The sequence below is a fragment of the Amblyomma mixtum genome, chromosome 1, assembly GCF_055824585.1.
Source record: "Amblyomma mixtum isolate Tamu chromosome 1, ASM5582458v1, whole genome shotgun sequence".
Classification (NCBI taxonomy): domain Eukaryota; kingdom Metazoa; phylum Arthropoda; class Arachnida; order Ixodida; family Ixodidae; genus Amblyomma; species Amblyomma mixtum.
Window position 1 is genome coordinate 218,477,605 of NC_143012.1, and position 27,516 is coordinate 218,505,120.

Genomic DNA, 27,516 nt, shown 5'->3' on the forward strand with positions numbered 1-27,516 from the left:
TTCAAACCTCTCCATATTTTTTCTAATTTCTTCTCGATTTTAAAGTTGCGCATTAACAATAAACGGCCTTCGCGGCGCGTTTCATCGAATCGTGGATACAGCATCACCTCCCTGTTGGCGTTGTGTTAAGTTCACTATCTTCTTTCATCTAAGAGTGAACTCTTCGTTGCCTTGTTGGTGTTGTACTTGCGGTCTTGTACGCAGCGTTGTACAAGGCGACAAAACCGGCCTGGCAGGCTGGCTATTTTTTGTTTCGCAGTGTAGAAGGGCCTATGTCATTCGTGTCTACCCGGATCAAGACTGGCTTTTTTGTTGTGTCCTGGGCATTTTCAGCCTCGCACCGAACAGGTTAGGGGGCGAATTGGAGCTGTCCTTGTTCTCTGTTGTGGTGGGCTTGTTCGTGGTCGTCTTGAAAGACTTGCGCGTTGTGGCTTGCAGGTTGGCCAGTACAGAGTCGCTGACTGCTCGACCAGAGTTCTCCCTCGGCTGGATGAAGGAATGGTAGGTGTGCTTGTCGCCCGTACTCGTACTCGTGCTCACGGACACGGATGTCTTTACCGCCACTTTCTTCTTGTCTTCTGCTTGAGATCCGACCGTTTCAATCTTGACAGTCGATGTCTGAGAATCCTTGTCTTCCGCCTGCGAATACTGGACCTTGCTTTGCGTTGTCTTCCCTGACAGTTTCTTGTTGAGGTCGCTTTCGGAACCGATGAACTGGATTTCGGCGTCCTTGAAGAGCCTGTTGAATTCCTCCACGGTCATCCGCACGTAACCTGGAGGCGGCTTGTGTTGCGCCGGAGCGTAGTAAGCGTGATAGAGTTGGGCTTTTTCTTCTTCTTCCTTCTGGGCGGCCTGCGTGCGTATCGGATGGAAATGAATCGCTCCTCTCTGACTGGTCTTCTCCTTCTGTTCTTGATGAGGTGTCTCGCTGGTCGGTTTTGCGTCGGGAGCAGTGGTCTCTGTAACTTCATCCGTGTATTGGTCGTAGTCACTTTCCTCTGTTTCGGAGTCCGAGTTGTGGCCTGACTCTTCCCTTGAGTGTTCCCTACTATCTTCCTCTGGAGCCTTTTCTTGAAGGTGCCCCTCCTTCTGGCTTTCCTGGTAGACAGGATCTCCATGGTTCTGGCTTTCCTGTTTGCGATTATCATGATGATAAACGGTGTGGTCATAATAATGGTTCTTGTTTCTGTTAGCGTCGCCAGTGGCGTTGTAATCGCTTTGTTGGTGACTGTCGTGAGCGGGGTCTTGGTGGTGCTGATGCTGGAAGAAAGGTGCGCTCGCTACGTCTTCAGGCCTATGGTAGTGGGTGAACACAGGGGCTGGAGATGGGGCAGATGTTGTAGCCGGAAGTTGTCTAGGAGGGAAAGGCGGAGGTTCGTGGTGCGATGGTGTGATGATGTTGAGGTTGATACCATCCACGCGTATTGGATGGCCGCTCGGATGGATACCCGTAGCTAGGACGTCGGCTGGAACGTCTTCAACGTGGATTCTTGGAGGCTGCCTTGGATCGTAGTCACCCTGCGGTCGTCCTCGAACTATTTCGGCGCTGATAGTGTGCTCCTGGTATCCTGGATAAGGGACTGGATGCTGCTGGTGCTGCTGATGTTGTGGATGCACTGGATTCTGGTTGTACTGTTGGTGTTGCGGCGGTGGCTGGTGGTGCTGTTCTGGATTCAGCGGAGGAGGATGCTGCTGGTGTGGCGGCGGAGGTGGTGGAGGCGGCGGCAGAGGCTGTGGAGGCCTCCTCGGCGCTTGCCTGTCGTAGCTGGGAGCATCGTGAGGCCGGGCAGTAACAAAGTGCTGCTGGCTGTCTGCGTGGGCGACGTCAGCATCCAAGCCCATGAAATGGTGAGCCAACGGTGGAGCTTCGAGCTGCTGCAGCGGGCTTGCGTGGGGTGCGTGGCCGCCGTTTCCTCCCAAGATGGGACCGTGAACTACGGCCAAGTGGACGGGTGTGGCGCCCATAACTTGGTGTTGCACATTCTGCATAGCGTGCAGGGCGTTCTGCACAAGGACCTGCTCGGTATTCATGCCTCCGCCGCCTAGCTGGAAGTTCTTGCCCTGCATATTCATCCCTCCAGTCTTCTTGGGTGCATCCTTATAAGTCGGCTTGTGTGGCGGCGGCGCTGTAGCCCTCGGCTTGGGGTACCAGCGGAAAATATTCTTGTCGGGGCGTGGGATGTATGGCGGCGCCGTCGGGTGCTCACCGTACTGACCTCCGGGACCCGGGTGGGCGAGCGGGACGCCAGGGGGCAGGCCTGGCACTGTCTCCTCGTGGGCATCGTGCACTTGCAGTTCAGGGCCGTGACCCTGTGCTCCCTGAGCTGAGTTCACCATGGCAGCAATGAGACGTTCCACGTCCGGCGCCACTCCGCCGGACGCGTGCACGTGCTGGAGTAGCTGTTCGAGGTTGGACGGCTGGATGCTGCCGTCCAGACCGGACAGTGCCGACATGATGTGCTCTCCCTGGCCCTGAAGAACGGGTTGAATAGAGACCGGCAGTTTGCTGAGCACACTCTCGAGCCCCAATGGCGATGGCCCGTGGCCTTCTGGAGCATCCTGAAGAAGCTGGTGCGGCAGTTGGGGTCTCTCGTCTCCTATGGGACTTCCGTGCACGATCTGCGAGCCACTCGACTTCATGTCTTCCCCTTCGGGCTTGGCGGCGTCCTTCTGGTAGACGTCCTCGTCGTCGTCTCCCGCCAGGTTGGTCTCGGGCCTCGCGGCGTACCAGGCCGGGTTCGAACCTTTGCCCACAGGACCGGAGTTCGACTGATGCTTGACGTACAGCACGGGCTGGAAATCGCAGCAGCCAGCTCCGCCGCTGATAGCTGGGAGGCCCATCGGGACCTGGCGAGCTATCGACTGCGACTCGGCGACTCTTTCCAACGCACTGGAAGCCTCTGCCTTCAGGTCCTCCTGCGAATGGTTTTCGTGGTTAAAAAAAGTAACGTACAAGACGACGTTTGGCTATAATTTACGGGCCATGGCATAAGCACGGTCCCTATTTTTTCCAGGAGTTGCACACCAACAGCACGGAAAGAAAAAAATAAAGCGTAATTTTCACATTTTTAGGTCATACATTGCCAATTGCCCGCTGTTATCAAATTACGTATTGACGGCGTTAATGACGGCCCGGAAATGCGGGGACGTTTATATTGAGGTGAAAAGGCGGCCGCTGCTAATCTGGGCCCCCTCCGACCCAGCTCTACTTTGTCACGAATGGGCGGACGGGTCTCCGCGCACCGCATTTCCGGCGTACGCGTGTGTGCCGTAGGCGCCGCTCATTTTCAGGTCGTGCCGCCGTCGCACTGTTGCTGGACACCAGGAAGCGTTCCTGCGGCGCACTGTGCAAAGAGGTGCCCGAATTTTGTCACCGTGACGACAGCCACCAACACGCAGAAGCACTCGGCTACCTGAGCGTGTCGTCGCTCTCTTTTGCGCCGTTAAGCAGGGCCGGTGGGGACATATGTCGGCGCCTCCGTTATGCGTGCGTCTAGCTCCAGCCTCCAGCCACACTTTTTAACCCAGGACACGATGCTCACGCTCGCTTTTCTACAGGCCACTCACGCTGGCTTCCGTCACGAAAATTTTGCGCTCGGAGAGAGGAAGCGCTGCGCTCGGTGCGCAACCAGTTGATACGCGTGCTTGCTAGTCTGCGTCGGTGCCGGAGTTTCCGTGTAAAACGCTCGAGTGGGGCAACCAGGCTTGTCTGCATGGCAGGCAAAAAGGAGAGAGAGAGCAAAAAGGAAAAGAAAAGATGGCGGACGCGTGACCAGCCTAGAATTCAAAACGGAAAGCAGCGTTTTTTTGTTGAATACGAATGCAAGACCGAAAAGCAAGAAACGAGGCGAGCCCATACGCGTGCGTACGTGCCCCTATAGTGCCTCTGCGAGGCACGATTCTTTTTGCCTACTCAAGACAACGAATGTGTTGCAGGTGACAAGAGTGAGAGACTGGCCTATATATGCTCATGGCGTCAATGTACTGACGCCTGTTACTTTGCGTCTGAGCATGTATGTATAGCCCCTGTGAAACAATAGTTACACCAATAGCTTTAGAGCAGTCCTCCGGCAAGATGTAAGGGGCTTAACGTCCCAAAGCAACTAAGGTTACGAGGGACGCCGTAGTGTAGATAGATAATTTCAACCGCCTGGGTTTCTTTAACGTGCACTTACATCGCACAGCACACGGGTCCTTGCATTTCGCCTCCATAGAAATGCGGACACCGCGGCCGGGATCGAACCCGCGTCTTTGGGATCAGCAGCCGAGCACCATCACCACTGCCTTCCGAAAGATGATTTTTAATAGCTTTTTTTTAACACCCACTTCAGCGCAGCTGTACAGCTGCAAAGGGAAACTGTGTTTTTTTATTTTATGTGAGGGGGAGGAGGGATGTAGCTGCATCGAAGCAGAAGTTAACGAATATCATTTTGCTGTATGAAAATAATATTTTCCCACTGTTTTAATGCTGTGGCTTTATGTGAGCTTCAGAAAGGGTCATACAGGATTATGCTTCTTTAGACAATGCGCGGAGCTCACCGCGACGTGAGCTTGCCGCATGTGCGCACACCTGACCGTGTACTCTGGCAATGACCGCACTTTGCGCTGATAAGACAATAGTGAGCAGAGTGATAGCCATGCGTACGTAATGACATCCGCTGATACGCTTTGGCTATGTACAAACAGCCGACGTCATAGCGACCGCCATGCTGGTAGAGCCAGAATCACAAAGCGTGTTTGCTGGCTCATCTAATCTGCTTATCGTTACCTATATAGCTGATCTGAAGTGTACAGTCGTCCACACATGTGCACTTGCTTTACAGCGCTCTAACGGCGCGCTCTCGAGTTTTTATGACAGTGGCTGCTGAACTACAGGCCAGATATGAGTTTTCAATACGTCAGGAATTAAAACTCGATTCATATGTCAAAGTGCATGCACGGTAAGGTCTTGTTTCGAGCCCTAGGCCTCTCGTAAATGACGGAAATGTACTCCCCAGCGCGCCTTTCGAGTGCTCTAGACAGGCGTGTGGACGACTGTACAGTGGATGTGCCATGCGTGGCCCACCATCATGTATTCAAGGCGCCATGATGTCATGGGCACCATGATGCTGGACAAAATTATGCTTGAGGGCTTGCGGTCGACATCACGAACGCCATGATGGCGGCCGAAGCATAGCTTCCAAAGGGCCCATGAGAGCAGGTCATGATAAACGAATCAAATAAGCTTGAAACATGTGCTGTGCGTGGTACACCACCATGGCACCACGGCACCATGATGGTGGACTAAGCGACCAACTGATAAGTCGGCTGTTCACGGGGCAGAAAGAGTCGGGTTCAAGGTGAAAGAGTTGGTTTCATGGTGAAAGAGATAGCTTCGAGGTGAAAGAGTTGGGTTCAAGGTGAAAGGGTTGGTTTCAAGGTGAACGAGATGGGTTCATGGTGAAAGAGTCGGGTTCAAGGTGAAAGAGTTGGCTTCAAGGTGAAAGAGTCGGGTTCTTGGTGAAAGAGTCGGGTTCAAGGTGAAAGAGTCGGGTTCAAGGTGAAAAAGATGGGTTCGTGGTGAAAGAGTCGGGTTCAAGGTAAAAGAGTTGGCTTCAAGGTGAAAGAGATGGGTTCGTGGTGAAAGAGTCGGGTTCAAGGTGAAAGAGTCGGGTTCAAGGTGAAAAAGTTGGCTTCAAGGTGGAAGAGTCGGGTTCAAGGTGAAAGAGTTGGCTTCAAGGTGAAAGAGGTGGGTTCATGGTGAAAGAGTCGGGTTCAAGGTGAAAGAGTTGGCTTCAAGGTGAAAGAGTTGGCTTCAAGGTGAAAGAGATGGGTTCGTGGTGAAAGAGTTGGCTTCAAGGTGAAAGAGATCGGTTCATGGTGAAAGAGTCGGGTTCAAGTTGAAAGAGTTGGGTTCAAGGTCGAGGCGCGCATATATACCTTGGAGTCCTCCCTGAGGCCAATCGGCGCGCGCATCCGGACAGGCGCATGCGCCGACGCGCTGCCGTCCAGCGCCACGGCGCGGCTGGTCTTCACGAAGAAGAAGGGGCTTCCGGGCATGATGGGCCGCCAGCCGCCGTACTCCCAGCGGATCTGCGACTGCAGCTCGTCCATGGCACCGCGGCGGGAGCGGGTCGCCCCCTGAGCGGCGGGGGCGGCCGACTTCGCGGTCTTGTCGCCACCGGCGGCCACCAGGGCCGCCAGCAGCCACAGCGCCGCCAACAGCGCCGGTAACTGCGGTTGAGGACAAGGACAAGAGGAGAGTTGAAGTGTCCACCAAGATGGGCACCGAACTGAACTGCAGTGGGTTAGAGAAAGAAACATGGGTTTATAACATACTAGCTCAACTCGAGAAGAGGAAATTGGCATGGGCAGGGCATGTGCTGCTGAAAAGAAAATTACCATGTCCCCTTACGGTAAGGGAGGAAACGTGAAGAGACGGTAAATGCTGCAGGAATCAAGGCACAGCAGGTAGTCGGGCGAGCAGACGCGACGAAGCAATTTGCAGGGATAGTTTGGCTGCAGTTAAATTGGCAATTTATTGCATTCCTTTATACTGCAATCGACATAGCTGCACTGTATACTGCAATCGACAACATCATTACCATATTATGATGAAACTGAATTCCGATGCATACTGTAGAGCGAGGAGCTAATCTAGAGTTCATTATTGCACTGAAGAAAACACTACGTTGTAGAAGAAACCACTCTGTAAGAAAATGCCAGCTCCATCGGAAGCGCTCCAAAACTTCCATTCGTTTATCGAACACTCCATTGGAGAAGACAGCTGTGGACTCCATCGGCGCTCGCTCACGCGTAATAATAAATCCCCTGACATTTTGGCTTAGACAGCTACCCTTGCTGCTAGATAATTCAAGAAGAATACAGTATAAATGTCAATACTGTAGGTAAATAAATGGCGCCAGCAGTCGCGCTGAAAACTCGGAGAAATAAGCAAACCGCCTCATTCACATCGTTTTTAACCTTAAAAAATGCGCCCGAAAGCGCATGAACAATAGTGAAGGCGGTCTAGAGGTTGGAGAAACCATTTGGAAACAAATAGAGAATTCATGTGATCCGCACTGCAGTTTCAGATAATGTCATCCTTTTTTATGTCGTTTCATTGGTTCTCTCTCTTCTTTTTCTTTTGCTCATCGTCATGATAGTGTTCCTCACTGCAGCTCAGTTTCGGAAAGGATGTTACGTTTATTTCCTTTCTTTAAATCCTGAAGTCTCTTGTCTGTTCTCCAAAACGTAAGCCAGCTATTCCAAAAGCGGTTTCTCCGTTTTCCTGTACGCCCACGGCTCACGCTGCTGTGACGGGTTTTCGGGCCCGGTTAAGCTGTCCGCCGGGAACTTTTTGCTCCAATCCCCACATAAGGCTTTCTTGCAGATTTTATTGAAACTAAATTACCATCCTAAACAGGGGCTTCATCGGCACAGTTGCGCCCTTTGCAGTACCAAGGACTCTCAAAATAAGCTAACTCTACCCTGCGCCAGCTACAGCAATCATATTCCGATAAGCTTCCTATACTCGTCCATTCTCTCTCCCTTTCTTCCGCCCCTTACTATATTTCCATACTCTTGGTATCCACTCCGTTAGCATAAGTGACCACCGATCATATAATCGAAGATAAGAAAATAAATACTCAGATAAACATTCCAAACATTTGAAATTGCCTTCGTAGTCTCTCCATTTGATTCCAAAACACTGTGGGCTATGCGAAACGCCGTAGTGGAGGGTTCCCGATAAATTTAGGATACCTTTGGTTCTTCAACGTGCGCAGCAACGCAGAATACGGCCGCCTTTTTTTTTATTTCGCCGTCATTAAAATGCGGCCTCAGTGGCTGAGGTCGAATCCGCAAACTTGTTTGTGCTCAGTAGTCATTGAGGCACCGCTCCTGGTAACCGGTTGATTTACGATGTGATCGATTACTTCATTCACGGTATGGTATGGTATGGTATGGTATGGTCTGACATGACGTATGCTATGCCATATGTAAGGTATAGTATGATATGGCTTGGTAAGTCATGGTATAGTCTGGCATGGCGTATGGTATGGCGTATGTATGGTATGTCTGGTAAGGCATCGTATGGTATGGTGTGGTCAGACATGGTGCACGGTATGGCGTTTTAGGTTATACGGTATGGTATGGTATGGTTGGTTTGGTTTATGGGGTTTAACGTCCCAAAGCGACTAAGGCTATGAGAGACGCCGTAGTGGAGGGCTCCGGAAATTTCGACCACCTGGGGTTCTTTAACATGCACTGGAATCGCACAGTACACGGGGTATGGTATGGTGTGGTATGGTATGGTATGGTATGGTATGGTATGGTATGGTATGGTATGGTATGGTATGGTATGGCAGGTTTGGTATGGTATGGTATGGTATGGTATGGTATGGTATGGTATGGTATGGTATGGTATGGTATGGTATGGTATGGTATGGTATGGGTATGGTAGGTATGGTATGGTATGTGGAGTTTAACGCCTTATACTTGCACACAAGCTATGAGGAATTAACTCGCGCTGACATCGCAAAACACTCGCGCGTTTATAGATTGAGTTTGCGTTAAGCCTCCATCGAGTTCCGGCCGCCTGGGCGCGCTTCGGGAATTATTATTTAATGCTTTTCGTAGAGAACACCAAGTAAGTAGCGCAGTACATGTGAACAGACGTGTAGTTAGCTGAGCGCCACCACATGGGGTAGCAACCTGGTATACACCGATGGACGTTCACTCAGCCAATTCACTGGCGATTCTGTGTGGACTATCTGAAGGCTCTCTTAATTTCATTGCTTGTATAAAAATCGCGCAGTGACGATAACTTCAACTGACCAGGAGAAACCCTTTGCCTCTGCGCTGTCATCCTGTGGTTGCATGTCGGATATTCGAAACTGAAACTCGCACAGTTCTTCTGAGGAAAGTAACTTCGCCCATAAATACTATTGAGTTGCTGCAGCTTTCAATAGAAGAGAAAGCTGAAAAGAGGATTGAAAGAGAGAGAAAGATTGGGGAGTGGGGGGGGGGGGGGGGGGGGGCAATAGAGAAATATTTTACCAGGAAAGCAATTTTTGGAAAAAATATAGTTTAAAAAAGTGGATCATGCATGTGAGACCTCCCACACTGGTACGAAAGGCGTCTACAACATGGAGTTCCGTTGTGGGTGAGGACTTACCCTTATGGATGTGCGTGTAAAATGCTTGTTGTTGGGTTTGAATGTTGTAAATTGATTTTGACCAACTCCTCCCACTCAGAAAAAGAAAAAAAAAACACTTCCAGTCTATTTACCGCGAAGATTTGTATTTGCAAAGTACCTGTTATCTATAATTGAAGTCTCGCTTAGGTACGTGCAAGTTCAGAAATGTGCAGGCCGCTCCAGCTGTTTGCTTCGACCATACGCTGCCGCAATATGCAAAGAACTTGACTGCCAATGTGCTAAACGGTTTCCTGGAAGAACATCTGTTCCAGTATCCGAGATATGCAGTTATTTTAATAGATGCCTCTCAACACGGTGAAAAAGTAGCAGCAAGTGTTTATTTCAACGCACTAGATGGGAGTTACTCTGTCCTGGTCCGAGATTATTCGCCAATTTTTCTGCCGGATTTCTCACCATTGGTTTGACCCTTCGAAAAGCTTCCCGCTATATTTATCAAGTAATCATTCTATCGGACTGTCCCTCCGTCTTGGCAGCGCTTGAAAGTACGGGAACTAGTCGCTTGTACCGATCCCTGATGTACATTGTGCCACTTCATGTGCAAGAAGGGCGTTTTCAGTGGATTCCAAGGCACTATGGCATTACTTCAAATTCGATGGCCGATTACTTAGCGAAATCAGCCATCAACGGGCTTGTTTCCCACGTCATTCCAAACCTTAGCCTGCTGACTACGTCCCGTTATGAACGTTTCGAATTACACCAGAACCTGAGCCATGAGCCCATCCTTGCTGTGGCGGACTATGAACACTTAAAATTACCATGGAACGTTCGTTCGCGTGCTTCAAGGCAATATGAGGCTTCCATGACGCTGTTGCGCTGCAGGTTTCCTGGTCTTAATCTATTTACGCCGTTCTGGGATCACGCCGTCGAATCTATGTGCGTCATGCGGGCACGCTGAATCCTTAGACCATTTCATCCTCTCCTGCTGGCGGTTTGCACGGCAGAGAATTAGGTATTTGCAAATTCCCCTCGCTCAGTTAGGGCTGCCGTTTACACTTCCCATCCTCCTCTCCTTCGGTGCAACCGTCAAAGGGCATGCCCTTAAGCTGGTGTGTGAGCTTCTTCACAGGTATGTTATCGAGATCGGGAACATTTCTGTCTTCTTTCCCTTTACTTTTCTCTGAAAAATTATTTAATTACGATTATTTCTTTTTAATTAATTTATCTTAACCCTCACCTCTTTGTTTCCTCGATTTTGATTCCAATCTCTTCAGAATTCTTTATTCGTTTTCCCAGCTTCCTCAAGTTTTATTTATGGGCCGCTTGAGATAAGTCTGGATGAATTTTTCTCCCGTTTGGATCTGCACCAAATCCTGGCCAGTCCCCTACCGTGTGTATGTGCAATCGCTTCAGAGGCAACAAAACAACAAGTGTACAGCGCCAACTCCGTGGCCCATATGTTCTCATAGCACATTGTTATCAGACAGAAGGTCAACACGAGACTCTTCAGTAGAGTCGCACTAATACGACAGAGCTAACGACTGGACCGACGGTGCTTACGCTAGCAAAAAAAGATAACACTTATGTCCGAATCAAAGCAAAACAGCTCAGTTTTGACCATTGCGGCGCTCCCCTTGTGTATCGTTCCTGTCAGTCTTTCCCTTATGTCGTGTAAAACTGCTTTACAGATTCCACGTTCCTTGCCAATGGGACCCATGAGAATTTTCTATGACGTGAAACTCAGAGTTTCGTTCACCATTAAATGCATGCATCTGATCCACCCCGTTCTGAAACCTCATGACGTAGAATTCGCACTTCGTAGAGAAAAGGGCAGTTGAAGTGATTAACATGTCGAGCCGCCAAGGTTCACTCTACCTCCTTTTATTTTTTAATGATAATCGGGGGATATTGGTGCTTCATGCACGAAATTTTAAGCTCTACGAAAAGGCACTCCTCTTCTGGCGTGAACAACTTTGTGTGTGTGAATTTATGCCCATGTCGGTCAGTTGGCATGCATGAAGCGGGAACAGCAATAGCTGTGTCACACATCGTCGCAAGGTACACGTAGCAAACGTGCATCACGAGGTTCTTCATGTGTAGCCCTTTTCAAAATTAAGGAGTCCAAACGGGTTTGGGGATAAAGCGCTCAGTGGGAGCCCTTATTGTATCCCTTGAAAGCCCCGACTTTCGGAGACGTGAGCACGAGAGCTGCTCTCTCCTTCAAAGAAACTGAACTCTGGCTATGCATAATTAGCCGCACAGCATGGCCCAGAAGTAAATGCCTTGGATTCTTCACTTTCGACAAAAGCTGTACCTCATTACTTCATACATTGTGAAGTTCTCTCATCGTGCGCGTTGGTGCAGATCAATGGAAAACAACGTTCCCGCCGGCCAAACGACTCTAAGCGACATTGTGGGACTCGCACAGCGCCTGTTAAAGCATCTTTTGTGCTTCGCGTTGACAAAACTATGGTCTGAGTGGTACAAGGCATGTATGCCTCGGAACACTAATTCGAGAGAGCATGGGGAGGGGATGGGGACCGACCGAGGTTTCGGGGCAAGACCCGCGCAGGCATGCCAATATTGGCTCGGAGGGTGACCGAGATTCCAGAGACACGGCGGCACCGCCGAAGCCAGCCAAGTGCCCCGCCCGTAGGGCGCTGCACCCGCGTGTGTCTGCCCGCGCGCCCGGCGGTGACTGCTGCCGAGGAGCTCAGTCCGGCGCACACGTAAGGGGCTGCGCGAGCAGGAAAAACTGCGCCCCATCCCTCCCCACCAGACGGGCCCGATCTTGACACACTTCTTCCTGCAGCGGCAGCAGCGATTCCTCCCTTGTGCTTCGGGTCCGACGCGCGCTTTCTTAATCTTCGCCTCTTTCTTTGTCTCTTTATGCTTTTCTCGGCCGGCCGTCCGGTCGGGTAGCATTCCAGCTCAGAAACGAGCCCATAGGCCGAAACCGTGGCCGGATTTTTGTGAGTGTGTCTATATGTGTGGAAGGAGGCGGGGGTTCCATAGTGGATGAGCCACCTAATTACGCTGCCCTTGCAGTTTCTCTGGAAGAGTATGCAGACGCTCATACGCAGACGAGTGGGCCGCTGTGGGAGAGCGGTTACGTCTCACCTCTTCAGCGGTGTTTTCGCTGCGAGTCTCGCGTGCCTCGCGAAAGCGTGGCAGAAAACCACATTGGTGTCGGCTACAGGGGAAAACGGGTGTAGCGAATTGTGCCCTGTAATCGTGTGTTGCTTGATAGATGTCCAGATTCGCGATAACTCTCTACTGAGAGTATTCAACGAGCTCACGCCGTACTACGGTTGCACTCATTGCGTGGACAGCACAAATCGCGGTGATGTGTATCTTCTTTAGTGCCGGCTACGATAGGGAAGAGACCACGTGCATTAGGTGCCACCATCGGCATTGCCATCTAAAGGTGGTTAACCAGTTCCTTAGGTACAGCACTTTGCTACGTGCCTTTGAACGCCAGAGCGTACTAGTCCAGCGTCGCGAACTTGCCCTAGATTGCATCGTCTATTCTATTTTTGTAGTGGCAAGCACGTTTGACTTCTGGATTCCCAGCGAGGACTCCTCGCCTCCAAAATGTTCAGGAGACTTTCCGGTTAACCACACGTGATACGAAGAGACTAAAACAACATCAAAATGTCGGCGCGGACTCTAAAGACATGTTCACTTCCTTAGTCATAGGCTACGAGACAAACAGCAACGCAAAAAGAGTGAGCGGACTAAAGCCCCTATGCCACCCGGAAATGGATGTCGTCTAACCAGACCTGTCCAACCCTGTGAAAGTAGAGACCATGGCATGGGGACGGACGTCTGTATCCAATTAAAAAAACCGTAGTACTAAGAGCACCAGTCAGCATCTCAGAGAAAGGCGTCAAAATCAGACAGATATCTTAGGTTGCGAGTTTCAGAAATGCGCGAACTGTAGACGGTCCTTCTGGCTCCATATGCCACCTGCCGGAACAGTGATTTTTTTCCTTCCCACAAATGCGACAGCTGCAGAATTCCAGGCAAAACTTTTAACACCAATATCGTCCCATTTGTATTCGATACACAAAGTAAGCACGTCAACTTCTTTTCAATTTGAGCGTTACATACGAACCTTTTATTAAGGAATTCGTGTATATGCATCAGGCAGAGTGCTCTTTCAGCGCCAGGCTACGCGGAAAGAGGTCGTGTGAAGCCTCCATCAGCATCACCATCCTTTCGTGAAACACGTGATAAAGGCTCTCTGTTGCCTTCCTCGTGGTGCACGCACGTACTCGCACGTACGTGAGAGGACAGCTCCACTTCGCGCCCTTGTCGCACAGCTTTCTCCTTACAAAAAAAAAAAAAAAAGCGGTGTGTCTCAGCTTATCGTCCAAGAGGGACGACGCATCCGCTACTCTTGGAGTGCGGCCGCCTATAGCATCAACGCATGTCACGGCGTGCGATGGGAGATCCTTTGGCTTTGGTCGCTTTGGCGTATCTGAGGACGCAATGGGCAACAGGAAAGAATGATACCTGCAGAACTGAGGTAATGCCTATGTCTGACCCGAGAACAACTGGGTTTTTGTCGCTGTTGTAGAGGAGAGCCCAGAAGTCAATGGCGGTATCTATGGTCCATGTGGATCAAAGCGTGATGTCAGGTACAGAAGTATAGTGTTTATGCCTACTCAGCGGGCTCTGTATTTCGCGAGATTGAAGCTCCTCTTGTTCAGAAATAGAAAGAAGGAGGCTCTGTGCTAATGTTAGGAGGTCTATGCGCACAACCTTAGACAATAAATGGACGGGTTCGGACAGCGAGCACTCATTTTTGTGTGGGTCTCGTCTTCTCTGCAAGGTGTGCTTTGTAACTCTGACAGCCCCTTTTGCGAGACCAGCTGCTTTTCCTTTCTTTGTGATTAGCGGAAACTGGAAGGCGCGTGCTTGAATCCGCAACATCTCATCGGAGGACGAAAGCAGTTGTTTTGTGAAACAATGTCAGTGATCCATGACAACTAGGCTGTGTCTCGCAGATGTGGACTTCCAGTGCGCGGCTAACACATGCCGAAGTCAAACTGAAAAATAACTCGCTAAATATAGCTTAATTAGCCCCCAAGCAAAGGTGGGATTCACCAGCAAAACGTTCATTAGGACCTTTACCCTCGGCCTTTCGGAAACATAAAAAAACCGGCGTTTTTTTATGTGTGCGTGTTTGGCGCTTGCGTCAACGGAGGCCATAAGCTCTATAATTTCTTTGGTTTTAGATGCCAACTCCAAAGAAACCGGCCACGAGACGGCACTCATATTGTGGACTTATTGTGGAGAACCCGCTGAGTAAGTTTCTTAGAACTTTGCGTTGATACTATGGTTGATGATGAAGTCTTCATGCGGCCAGGGATTCTTATTGTTTGCCCAAAGATCTGCAGCTGCACGTGCATGGCTTTTAATGAAACCGTCTATATGTTGATCCTACTCTGCTTCTGATTTTTTTGTCGCTTCCCAGTACTGATGCATGCGTGCTAAAAAGAGAAAGAGAGAGAAAAGGCCTCTGGCAAACTCAGGTAAGTAGATTCAGAAGCAAAGCTAGACACGAGAGAGAATGCCAGAATCACCAAGAGCAACTCATGTTGTGCGAAACTTCTTGTGTCAGTTCACCATACTGTCACAAAGGTCACGCATAACCAGAAAATCTGTGCTGTGGGCCTTACAGAAGCAAAGTGACTCATGCATTTCTTCTTCGATGGCGTAGTGCTTCTATAAAGGAGGCTTTTCTTTGTACGCCTCGACATAAAGCCAGAGTTAAATTCGGATAGGTACAGAGATTTTGCTGTGAAACTGAATGAGAGAGCTACAAGCAGGTTGATTTTCTTCTTGGCATACATCACTGCTCCAAGAGAACAAAGCCCTTCGTCTAGCGCGGTCCTCCCCCACATATTCCCTGTCCGACAACTGCTGAGAGTTGGCTTATGTAGTCGTGTAACTGGGCAAATATAGAGATTCAGAACTGCTCGTTGGTGCCCTTCAAGGAGTTCTCGTGCACGCGCCGGCAACCCAGGCCCCGAATCTAGGGTGGGAACGGGGGGCCCACACAAAACAGGGCTGCGCTTGTGTTTTCCTTTCATCGGCGCTCGTGCGAGGCCTGTCCGTCTCCCCCACTCTCTCTCTCTCTCTTCTAAGAGATCTTCACGCATCACCTGTGCCCCGGCGCCACCGCGGTCGGCTAAGCCAAGAACGAGAAACGCGAAGCGCCTTTCGTTTCCACCTGGTTACTCGCCCTGGGAACCGAAAAAGCTCCGCGACTATTCATAGCCCCGTCAGTCGAGTTGCAACGTCTGCATCACGCGAGGTGTAGCCGTGGTCTTAGGATAAGCGCCCGATGCGCTGTCCCTCTCGCCTTGAAGAGCGACCTCAAACCGAGCATCAACCCGAAGGGGCATGACATTAGGCACCCCGTAGAGTCCGGCGGCGTTTAGAGTCCTTCGCAACCTGACATCTATTTTCCTTTTGAATATTTTTCTTCTAACGCGATAGTGTGAAATGCCCCTTCGTCCAGAAAATCCGGTGTCGGCGTTGTTGGCGTCGTTGCTGTGGGTGTTGGCGTTGTGAGGGAAAAATCACGAGCACAACACTGGCAGGTGGTCCCCAGAGAGCAACCTAGGAGACAGGTGCGGCACCTTGGTCACGTGACCTTGCAGCGTCGTCACAGCGTGGCCACCGGATTGTGAGCAAACTGCCCACCGCGGTAGGTGGCAGTTAAATTAACGATTGGTCGCTCGGGAAGAACAACCTGGGTCGCAGAAGCCCCACCGGGGGCAGCACCTGCCATCGCAGGGCAGTGACGCATCGCTTAACCGCTGCACCACTGCGCCAGGAGGGGCATGAGGACACCCAGGGATCTATGAATGCATTGAGAATGAACTTCTGCATATATGGGAATTAACGCAATACGCTATCGTGCCATACCCTCCAGACGGAGCTTAAGTCTCCCCATCCAATTTTTGTTTTTTTACCCTTGCAGTTTTAGTTTACGCATGCAGGAGCACTCGATCGTCTTCAAAGCCCGAAGCTGTTAGTGAACAATATTTTTTTCTTTTTTGCATTGCTACCCACGTGCCGGTTGAAAACGTAAGTAGAACACCTTCGCTGTTTGAGAAGGCCGTAATAGCGATACAACTGGTCGCGACAGTAGAAACATTTCCTTCTTGAGCTGAAGAAAGTTGCGTCCCGCCGACCAGAGCTGTGCAGTTTTTAGGGGCTGCCCATGAGCCCATGTAAAACATTTAACAACTGTGGCTAACAGTAACGCATGCACGTGCTCATTGTGCGTGGCTATTCATCTTTCCATTGCACCCGCATAGCATGCGCGCGTGCTTCAGGATTAAGAACAGCCTAGAAAGCCGCCTTTCGTGTTGGTCCGCGTACTCCACCAGTGGCTGACTCGATCAGGAGCAAAGAAGAAAGGAAAAGCTCAAAGCGAAGACTGCGAAGAGTGTGCAGACACCTAACATCCTCAGAAGTTCCGCGTTGTTCGCATAGCGTCCTTCGTATCCACTTATCCGCCAATTCACTTCTTCGCTTTTTTCTTATCGCTCCAGCTGTGCACCTCACAGGTCCGTACACATCTCTATCCATCCAGCACCGGTACCCGGACACCAACGACAACTCCCATCCTTTTCCTCGCGGTCTCGTTGCGAGTTGCAATTCGTGACAGCTTCGATGTAGTCATTCCATCGCCACTCCCGCCAGGTGGGTCTGCGCCGCGGTGCCTTCTGATGCCCGACACGCAGAGAGAAGCCCCTAGGAGGGGGGCGTGGCCGGTCCAGCCTCATCCATTCGTGACTAGCGCTCACTGTCCGCAAATACGTGCAGGTAATAGTCGCATAGGCTCGCGCGCAAAGCACAAACTTTGTAACAAACACAAACTGCGTGAGTAGTTGAGAAATAAGAGAAAGATGGGCGACCTCTCCTCCTCCACGCGGCAGATAAGAGTGGTTGGTCGCCCTGTCCGAAGTAGGGCGCTCTGATCCCGGAGGCACGCGACGAGGTGTCGCTGTTCCTTTCTCCGTTGTGCCGCCGAGCAGCACGTGGCACCGATTCGCCGCGCTGTCAGGCCCAGCCGAGCCGAAGACCGAACAGCTTATACAGCGTCACCGCCGCCGCCTCTGCGCGCCGCCGTGTCCCGAAAATTGCCTCGTTCGTCGTCGACGGACGACGCCGTAGCTCCAGGTCGTTCCGAAGAAAAACGGCGTATTAAACTCGATGGGAACGCCGCGCCGCGGTCCTCGCTTTCGCCCCGGCCTTTTTTCCCATCTGCACGGAGCAGAGTCACTCGCCGCCCGCTGGCTCCGCGAGCTGGGAGACGTCAACTGTGAAGAAGAAGCGGGTCTAGCTTCGCTCTCTTTCTTTGTTGTCTTCTTTCTTCGCTTTCTTTCTTTCTAAACTGAGTCGCTTTCGGTTGCGTCAAAGCGAAACGGCGTTCTTTTTGTCCACGCCTGAGGCATTAAAGCCGAGCCCGACGACGATGCCGGTCGAGAGCAGCGTGCGTCTCGCCTCTGTTTCTGCTTTTGTTTGCTTTCTTTTTGCCGCTGAAAAATGTAACGGCGAGTCGGTGCTCACGTCGCAGTCTGTAGGAACGGTGGATGCCACAGTCGCTCCGTGTTTATTTTATTATTATTTTTTTCTTTTGTTATTTTTCGACTGCGAGAGTCACGCTATTACGGCAACAGCGTTTTGGACGCCGCAGAAAGAACGCTTTAGCCAGCCAGCGCACGTTGCAGCTAAGGTTTGCCGGACCGTTCTTGAAAACGCTTAAATCACGATTCCCGAACAGTGCAGTGTAGTTTCTGGTAAGTTAGCAAAGTAAATAAAACAATGTCAGTTTATGCATAATCTGGCTCCATGTCGAGCTCTGTATGTCCATGTGATGTGACCGCTGCCGCTCTCAAAAAGCACCACTATAAACATAAATGCTGCACAGTAGACGTGCTACCCTTAACTGGTCCCAATTTTTTGACGCACGTGCTACAGAGAGCGCAAGAAGGTCAATGGCCGAACTGTTAAAGCGTTTTGCACGTAAAAGAAAAGTTTCTTATCCGTACGAAACAGTTTCTACGAAGGTTTCTAATGCACTTTACTACAACTGTTTCTTATGAAGATTCCTTGTACAGTTTCTCATAAAAGTTTCTGAAAATTGCTCTTCTGCAATCGCCACAGCCGTCATGCAGCCTAATTAAAAAGCGTTCTATTAAGGGACCAATCACGTACCGTTCTCATGCGCGAAAAGCTTCGGCAATTCGGCTCCTAATTTTCTGGCCCCCGTTACAGCTTGCATTTCAGTGGCAGCAGGGTTGTAGGCTGGAGCTGATAAAGTAAAAACCCGTGCTATTCAAGTGTATATCGTATACGCCAGTGTGGTCCGGCTTGTGCACGTGCGGGAACTTGATCGTCCAGCGTTCAGACCCGTGTGCCTCTCAGCGCACTACCTTCGCACGGTTAGGGGCAACGTTTGCGTGAAGAGTTCCTGAGAGGCTTTCCAGCAGCTGTCAGTCACGTTTTCGTGACGAGCAATGGGCTTCGCATGGGACTGATGAGGTAGTGCTACATGGAGAGAGACACCGTGTGCTGTTCAAACCGAATCGCATTTGTTCTCCAAATATCACTGATGCACTCAACCAAACGGTGCTTGCTGCTGCGTTTCTCACTGGGATCACCATAAAGCGAGCGATGCATAGTGTAGCCGCCGACTCATGCTCCTCACATGTCATTAGCAGTATAAGACGTGGGAATGCTGGTTAAGATACATTTTTCTTCTCGTGTACATGTGAAAATGCGAAAAATGGTCAAATCCTTTTGATTGGCATCACCGGCAAGAGTACTCTTGAAGATAGTTCACTTGGAATCTAGGCGCTGCAGCCGATAGGGCTTCACGAGCGGTACTGTGATGTATATGCGCCTCAGATAAAAGCAAATTTAGAGTATAGTTATGTAGAAATTTGCCAAGCTCCCCCCCCCCCCCCCGCCCCCCTAAAAGAAAAAAAAACTCCTTTGCACTACGCTGTATATGATCCTCAGTACAGCAACCTCGAGGTGTCACGTGACCCAGAAGAAAAAAGCGCTTTCCAGAGCGAGAACGGGATGTATCTCGAAGGCAGGCTTCGCGGCTTCTTTCTGTGCCACTGAACTGAGTGACGAGTATGGATAACGACAGCTAAAAAGCTCTCTATTTCTGGACACTCGCATCACACAGGAAGGACCCTTAACAGTGTCATGAACGGTGATGTTTCTTTTCTTTTTACATTAAGCGACGCTACGGCTGACCGATTGGCGGTAGAAATCGCAAAAGCTATATTTCCGCCTGTATCCAGCAAACACTCAACATCAGCACGCTATTCGCGGCACATCAAACCACGGCCAGTCCCGCACATACTCGGGCTGTCCAACTCAGTGCGGTCACAAACGCAAAAAGTTTTCCACTGCGGAGCCCACTCTCACGATTTACTTTCCCGCTCCAACGCAAAGCACACCGGCGACAGACACCCATCTCGACAAGCTCTCCGCAGACACACTGTCCAACGCGGTCGCCCCAGATTACGCCTCCTTAAAGGACATGTACACACTGCGGGCGAGCAAACAATACCGGCAGGCGCTGTCATCACGGTCAGTGCCAGGACCGCCACGCTCCTTCCTCAATCCTGTCAGGGGCATCGCGCCCCGCTCAGAGCGAGTGTCGCATGCAGTGTCGCCACGACTTGTATGTTATCCAGCCTGCCTCCAGATGTCTCTAAGCCCAACGAGCTTCTCGTTATACCGACAGTTCTTCCTCGAACAAAGACTGGTCCAAGTCACGCGACGTGATAGTGGCGCTGCAGTCGCTGGAGCGTCCGTGTATACTCGCGTTTGTGCTTTCGCGGTCTCGCCGCTTAAAGTACGTATCGAGAGCGGAGGAAAAAACTGCACGCTCAAGGTTCCCGCCAAGCAACAACAGCGGAGGTGGCGGTGCAGACAAAACATTTTGCGAGGGAAGGGCTCGTTGAACGTACGTGCTCTTGCACGGCTGGACAGACTTCCGTGACAACTATATTGGGCTTCCACATCCGATGCACGCACGCGCACGCACGCACGCCGTATATGCATGCAGGGCGCGGTGAACAAAGCCACCGCGTTGAGGAAGCGGTCGTTTTTCTCTCTTACCATACGTCCGCATTGCTCGCCCTGGTGCAGCACTGGCTGTCTTCCGTGCGGGCTTGCGTGCTCGAACTTTTTTTCCTCCCCTCCTCAGTGAAGCGTGCTGTGTGCTCCGCACGTGCTCAGCCGAGGAAAGGGCTTATTGGCTCGAATTCGTCCCGGCCGTTCGCTCGCGAGAGCGATTTCACGCGCCCCGTTTTATTTATTTTTCTTTTCGAAGTACGTGCGGTCACGCCAAAGCGAGATTTTAAAAGTTGATGATCCGCACCTCGGTTACCAAGCTCCTTGTCAGATGCGATCCGAAATAAAGAACCGTTTTAGCTTCCTCGAAGTGCCGGCATGCTTCGCCTTTTAGAGGACGGAAGGGAGCAGTCTTCCGCTAGTCACTTTGCTTTTTGGCGATAACGAAACGTGCGCATGTCTTGTGGTGCGTACTATACGTGCATCATCAGTATCTCGTGGGAAATAATCGTGCACTTAGTCTCTTGCGAACGGATGGCACTTTCTAAGCGTACGCCTTTCTATTGCCGGATGGAAAGGCACTTATAGGGCGTGTACTTTGCAAGGGAAGCTCTAGGCGGAGCCCAGGAAAAATGCAACCACAATCCGGTGTAAAACTGGCCAAATGCATTGAGCTAAAATCGGCAGCGGCGATAGTTTCCAAAGGAAGACATAGCCCCTCGCTTCCTCTTCTCAAAAAGAAGAGAAGGCAGAAAACAGAACACTTGTCTCCATTTAGAAAGTTCCTTGGCCGGAGGAAACACAAGGGCCATAAACGCCCATAGCGGAAATTTCCCCATCGGAATGGCGAGGAGTCAAGTCTTGTTCCTGTGTAGCCACAGACATGGAGTGATTTTCGCGAGCTTGACGCGAATCTTTTCAAATCATCGAGGCCTCTTCGAATCCTCTGTCTCTCCTAACTCCGTGACTCCGTAGCTCTCTTAGCTGGCGTCGTAACTGTTGCACGTATATTGTCAAGCGCTGATGGCTGCTTCTAAACAGCTCGAAGAACCAAGCGACCGGGAGCGTTTCAGGCAGCGCATCATCGGAAGACTTGCCGCAAATGAACGCGTTTTACAGACACTGAACAACTACTTTCCGCAATTAAAAGAGAAAAGTTGTGCTCGGGCCAGGACCCAGTGTTTACAAAGAGGAGGTGAAGATGCGCGGCACTGTCTGATGATATGCATCGAGTGTCCGCTCTAGATCTTTCCCACTTGGGCGTCGCCATATTGGGCTCTGGACTGCTGTGAACGCTGAATGCCAGGTGCCCACATAGGTCCAGCCAGCAACGTTATGGCGACACCCAGGTTGGAGAGATCTGTTGGCACAATGGTCACTGCGGCATGTACAATGAGAAAAAGCCGCCTTTTCTGTGTTGGTGCCCGACGCAGACTGCAGCCGCTCTGATGTTGCATTATTTGTACGAAGCAATACCACGCTGATGCAAACATTAGCCACCAAGCTATGAGAACGCGTCGTATCGGAGTCGCAGGTCAGCGTCACGAGTCTGTAATTCTGCTTGCTTGCAAAGTTTGAAAGTCTGTCCATCCCCTGGTGGAAAAGGCCATGGAGGCTCAGAACCCGAGCGCTGAATCGGGACCGCGCGCCACTAAAGCTTACTCTCCTTGCGCGTGCTTGGAACTGCGTATGAACTGAAGCATCGACAAATGTTTTGTTGAATGTAAAGGTGTTCGCCTCAGACAATCAGGGCAATGAACCGGCCCATGGGCACTCAAACGCGTCGAAGTGATGCTGGGTACGGACTACAAAGCTGTGACGGGAGCACGCCATATCACTACGTAGGCACGACGCCATGAACACGTACCGATTTGGGAGAATGTGAGACTAAAATTTCAGCGGGCCCGCGCTTTTCCCTGAGTTCTGTGTTGTATTCAAGATTCATCGTCATTAATCGCCAACCTTGATTCTTCATTTTCCTCCGTTGCTTTCCGACAACGAAGGGTACAGTACCCGGCAAACTATGCACCGATTTCCTGTGTCTTTTCATGCTAACTCATCATCTGCGCCTCAAACATTAACTCACCATGTTAACTCATCATCATTAACTCTTCATGTTAACTCATCATCTGCAAAGCTCTTGCATTACTTATTCTTATATCCTGCAAAGACGGTTCCTTACCTGGCGTGCTATCCGACGATGTTACCGAGAGATTACTCGCTGTATTCCGAATTGCCAGCACCTTTTCTGGGCACCAGTTGAGCAGGCACATAACGTGCTACCTGTCTGCGTTTTTCTCCACGGAGCTTGTAGCTGGCAGCGGCGGACACGCGCTAAAGACCGCGCCGCGTGTTCGTCGGAGCGTCCAGACAAAACTCTTCAGAACTGCGCATACGTCGACGAGCTTCAGGCGCGTGGAGCAGAAACAAACCCGAATCCGGCTCTCTTTTCGTGAACCGGGCTCTTGCGCCCCTTTCTGCCCAGTTTGCTAGCGTCGCTCTTTTCTATATTTTTTCCTCTTTCTCGAGCGTCCAGACAGCACACGGATTCCTCTCACATCGCCGGCGGCAAAAGTCTAGCGCAATTAACGCCTGACCTCGATTTGTTTTTCCTCGGCGCGCGCGGGGGCGCGCTGGGCCTGGTGGCGTTGATATATGACGCGGGATCTCGGGGGGCCTTTCTTAGCGTCGCTGGATGCCTTCTTCTTCTGTGGCGGTGGTGTATTGCTGTGCGCTCATGAAGAAATTGAAAAGGCAGCGAACAAGAACGTAAACAAGAACCTGTGAAATTCGTGTGCAGATGTGTGTATCAGTGTTCCTGACATTGCGTGTCTTATCCTTCATGTGCATGACCGTAGCGCGCACTGGCGATCCGAAAGAGCTTGGAATCTCGGATTCAGCTTGGATGGAAGGAGCGCTTAGGTATAACACGAGAGGCTAGAGGAAACATGCGCATCGAAATTTTTATCAATGCGTAGCCCCAAGATGACTTGAAGTGAACTACTCTTCTTCTCCACTTGGCCTCATTGAGTACTACGGGTTACCTTGGTACAAAGAAGTCCCTGAGACCTAACTTTCTTCAGGAATCCCTGTAAACATTCATTACACCCAGGAGCTCTCAGGATACAGCATTAGAGGGGTATGAAGAGTGGCTTGGTGCTTCGCTAAATGTGCAAACATAGCTTTCAAATGATGCAGGCCGCACCTTTGAGCAGCACACGCAGACGTCCTTGAGATATTATTAAGCATAAACGATGCGCAACTGCACGATTCTTTCCGTAACACCTGGCGTAGCGCATCATCAGGGGCGCGCTTATTCTGGCAGATACGTGCTTATACTTTGTGCCTGCACCGCGTGCACGAGCCGGACGCCTGAAATTCGTAGTCGGGAGCGAATCCCTGGCATGAAGATAAAACAACTAAACGGAATATACATAATGACATGCGTAATCGCGGCAAACCAATATGTAAACGACTCTGAACCATGTTGCCTAATGCATCGCGGATACAATGAGCACCTGCGAGTATGTTTGAGGAGCCTTAAGAGCAGAGGTAACCTAGAGGTATTTCGACAATAAAGAATTTAGTTACGCTGTTAATGGCGACCATGAGTTGAGGTTGTTTTTTTTTTCTAGATGTGCGCGAAAAACGCTTTCAAGAAATATCACTCTGGTTCTCTTTACAGGGTCACCCACACATATGTTCTGTTGATTGTTATTCTAAGCTTTAAAGCATTTGCTCCTGAAATGTGCAAGTTCCCGAAGAGGCAAGGTTTGGTTTGTGCGCTTGATTTCAATATGCGCTTGCAGCTCCGTGAGGTATTTTCATTGCGCCAAGAAATGGAGAGGGCGCCAGTGAAGAGTAAGAATTGGAAGGCCCCTAAAAAAACTTCTAAATACATGTTCGTTTGTGGTTCTTTAATGTGTTCATGAACCCTTCCGCCAGAGAACAACCACCATATATGACCGCTTTCCACTGATATTACTGAATTCACAAGAAGGCAACTCTACCGCTAAATAATATTCCAATGTTCCTTGGTTCGTAGCTGGAGAAAAAAAAAATCTCAGTGAAAGAACTAGATTAGGCACAACTTGTTTCTTCTGACGCTATATTTATGGCAGGAGTTCTTCGACGAGCAAACCCTGACGTACGGAAAACTTAGAGGGAGCTAGTTAAAGCCGGAATCTTTCCAGAGGCACGGTGGTACAGAGGGCAAAACCTTTCTCTAGAACATGTTCTGGGCGTGTTTCGGGTTCAACAAGCGATATCTAGCGACAACATGTGGTTAAAAATGGTCCGGATATAGTCATGTGCAGTTAAACTGATATAATTTCATCATCATTTCTTGCCTTCCTTGTCGCAGCGGATTTTGGGAGCTGCGCAACACACAGTTCGGTTGTTCTAGACATGTTTTTCACTCTGTACATGCCTGGTGGCACAATGCAGACTGGCTTACAACAAAGGAGCGCGTACAATGTAGTATCGACAGAATAACCGCATCGCATTCGCTCGTACACAAGAACTTTCTTTAATTTATGCTAATCGCGCTCGTAAAACATGGTACACGTTTTGCTAGATCATCGTCGACTCCAAGACACCCTTCGGGAGAGATCAAAGTATGTACTGTATTCGTTTTTCTACTTGTTTATCGCAGCACTGTCTACTAAAACTGCGACCGAGGTCGCTGGTGTGAGCGCTGATCTGTTTCGTCATTTGTACTGCACTGCACGATAGAAGAATGTAAACTCACGAGGCCTAGTTGCGTTCCTCAGTTTGAATAGAGGTATCAATCCGACTTTCCTGTTATTATACATTGCGGATGCACGGCTGCCTATAGTGACGTGCACGACGGGAAACATACTGTAGTGGTTGATGAAGGCACCAGGCTGAGGCGTACCGTTTTGAGAACACTAAATTCCTAGTATGTGGGAGTCCACCATGTCAACACCATTGAAACACATCAAGCGAGGCGCTAAATCAACCCTAAAATTTTGAAGAGTTATTGTTGGTTGCAAACGCGCCCATTGCTTCAACATACGATCGAGGCTTCATAGTGTATGTAATGGCCTGGATGGAACAGCCCTGCATAAATATTTCATTTTTGTTTTTCTTTCTCTGGCTCGAAACCTCGAGTGCTACTACACAGAAAGAGCAGAGTGGCCAGGCGATACCTCCTCGAATCTCATCGCCCCTAAATATACTCCTGCGCTGCGCGTGTAGGACAGAGACAAAGGCTTCTCCCGCTTCTTCGTCGTTTGCATTCAATCCCGCACGCTGGTCCTCCAACGATAGAGGGTGGGAGAAAGAGTTTCCTGTCGATTGTTCCCTCCAGAAACACGTTTATCTTTCAATTTCATCTCTTTCTTTCCGACACGTTTACGCACCAATCGCTCGGCTCCTTACGCAAATGACGCAACGCCTAAGCACTACTAATTCCCTGCCGTTCTTTTGTTTTCCGCCCTCGCCACTCGCTCCCGTTCATTATGGAAAGCAGAACGTAGAAGAAGCACAAGTAAAAAAAGGGATAAGTAGGCGAACCGCTATAAACACTCAGCGTACACAGACAGACAGACAGGGGAGACGCCGAAACGCGTCGTGCCGCTATCGGCTTGGTATCCGGCTCTCACGCGCCGTGACCTCTATCCGGCGCGCTCTTCTCTCACGCAGCCGCGTCGCGGGAGCAGTGTGCCAAGGGCAAGGCTGCTGCTTTGCCACCGAAGAAGAAGGCACGTCAATCGCCTGGGTCACGGCTTCTCCGCCGGTCACGGTTCGATCCCGCTGCGTACAGCCGCTGTGGCTGGCGAGCCAGCGCCTCCTGCTCTTTCTTTTTCTGCCCATTTCTATTTCCTCTCTCTCTCCCTCGTCAATCGAGAGTTGTGCGCGATGAGGGGCCGACCCTGTGTGCGCGCGAAATGAGCGCCTGTCACGTTCGGTTAGGGTCGGCATGCGACGGCTGAGAAGCCAGTGACCCGTCCGGCGATGGACTGAAAGCGGTGTTTTCTTGTTGAGAGGTGGTCAGCGTTCCGCGCAGTCGTACTGAGAGACCTAAATGCTTCCCTTGTGCTCCGAGTGGGAGGGGTACTTCAAGTCGCTTCTTTTCTTGCTGTCGCTAGCGCAATGAAATAACAGGTATGCAAGTGGATGGCTGAAATACGGGCCACGCGCTTAATTCCGGATTGCGTCGACAGCTCTGCATTGTCCCCATCTGAAACAAAGGCTTTCGCCGGACTGTTGAATTCTGAGGGAGGGAACAACGGCACACCTCTCACTCGCATCTAAATGGGCATTCTTATGTGCCATTATGCAATGGCTGAATTCATATTTGCGAATGACGCTGGGCGTCCCTCTATCCGCCCCTCTTTGTCCGCGACGGAGCTCACGGAGGCATGAACTTGCTTAGGACCAGCAAGTTGCTTCTTCTCGAAAACGCGCTCTTGAAGCTCATCCACTCGCGCTATTCGTTCAGAACCAGACGCATGAATTCAAACGCTGAAAACAGTTTCCAAGAGAAGCATCTGCGCCCTTACAAGGAGCTCCAATATTAATGGGAACAGTCAGTTTCCACACAAGAACGAATTCGAATAGGCATTATCAATTCAGAGGAAAACCATTTGGAACAAATATAAAAGTGTGCTTCCCGTTCATGCTTATCGAGAAATCATTGTTTGAATGCTGCTAATGTGTTCTCTTTCATATAGGAACTTCCCCTTATGTACTTACAGTGTATATATAACGCGAGCGGACAATCACGATGACAAAGACATAACCACTCAATCTTCGGCCGCAGAGCCCACCGACATTGTACTCCCGGACGGATTATCCTCACCTGATGCATCCTGTCAAGCGATCGCGCACACTTGTCCACGGGGGGCTAGGGGTGGGCCAAGCGGCGCGTAGAAGTCCCGCGGTCCCGGCACAGTGCGACGAAGAAGAAGCAGGGACCTCAGCAGCGGCGCAGGCACACGGTGATGTACCGGCGCCTCCTTGGCGGGCGGAGGAGTCAAGAGTGTGAAGAGTCGTGAAGGAGCAAAGCGAGAGACAGCAGCGCACGCGTCTCCGTCGAACCCAGTCCTCAGTCTCCCCTGGCAGGCCCCGCTGCGGCCGGTGAAAAAGGCTCTCCTCCTCCGACGGCGTCGGTGGTGACAGGGGCTGCTCAGAAGCCGGCCGACACGACGCCGCAGCTGCGGGGTTTCTGGGCCTGACCCAGTGCGGCGCGCGTTTCCTCCGGCGGCCGATCCTCCGGTGGTGCCTCTCAT

At 50.7% G+C, this 27,516-nt stretch overlaps 1 protein-coding gene across 1 annotated transcript; it reads right to left on the minus strand.

Annotated features, from left to right (window-relative positions):
- LOC149370917 (uncharacterized) lies at positions 1–27,516 on the minus strand. Its single transcript, XM_089578839.1, has 3 exons — positions 27,118–27,516; positions 5,920–6,213; positions 1–2,916 (listed from the first exon to the last, which is right to left on the minus strand). The coding sequence occupies exons 1-3, from the start codon at positions 27,514–27,516 to the stop codon at positions 295–297; spliced, it is 3,315 nt and encodes a 1,104-aa protein (XP_089434965.1). The 3' UTR covers positions 1–294.

Excerpts from the sequence above, each read along its gene's own strand:
- LOC149370917 (XM_089578839.1), bottom strand. The coding sequence starts at position 27,516 with ATGAGAGGCACCACCGGAGGATCGGCCGCCGGAGGAAACGCGCGCCGC. Across the intron at positions 6,214-27,117 it reads CCCTAGCCCCCCGTGGACAA|TTACCGGCGCTGTTGGCGGC; the intron begins GTGTGCGCGATC and ends CCTCAACCGCAG. Across the intron at positions 2,917-5,919 it reads GCCTCAGGGAGGACTCCAAG|GAGGACCTGAAGGCAGAGGC; the intron begins GTATATATGCGC and ends AACCATTCGCAG.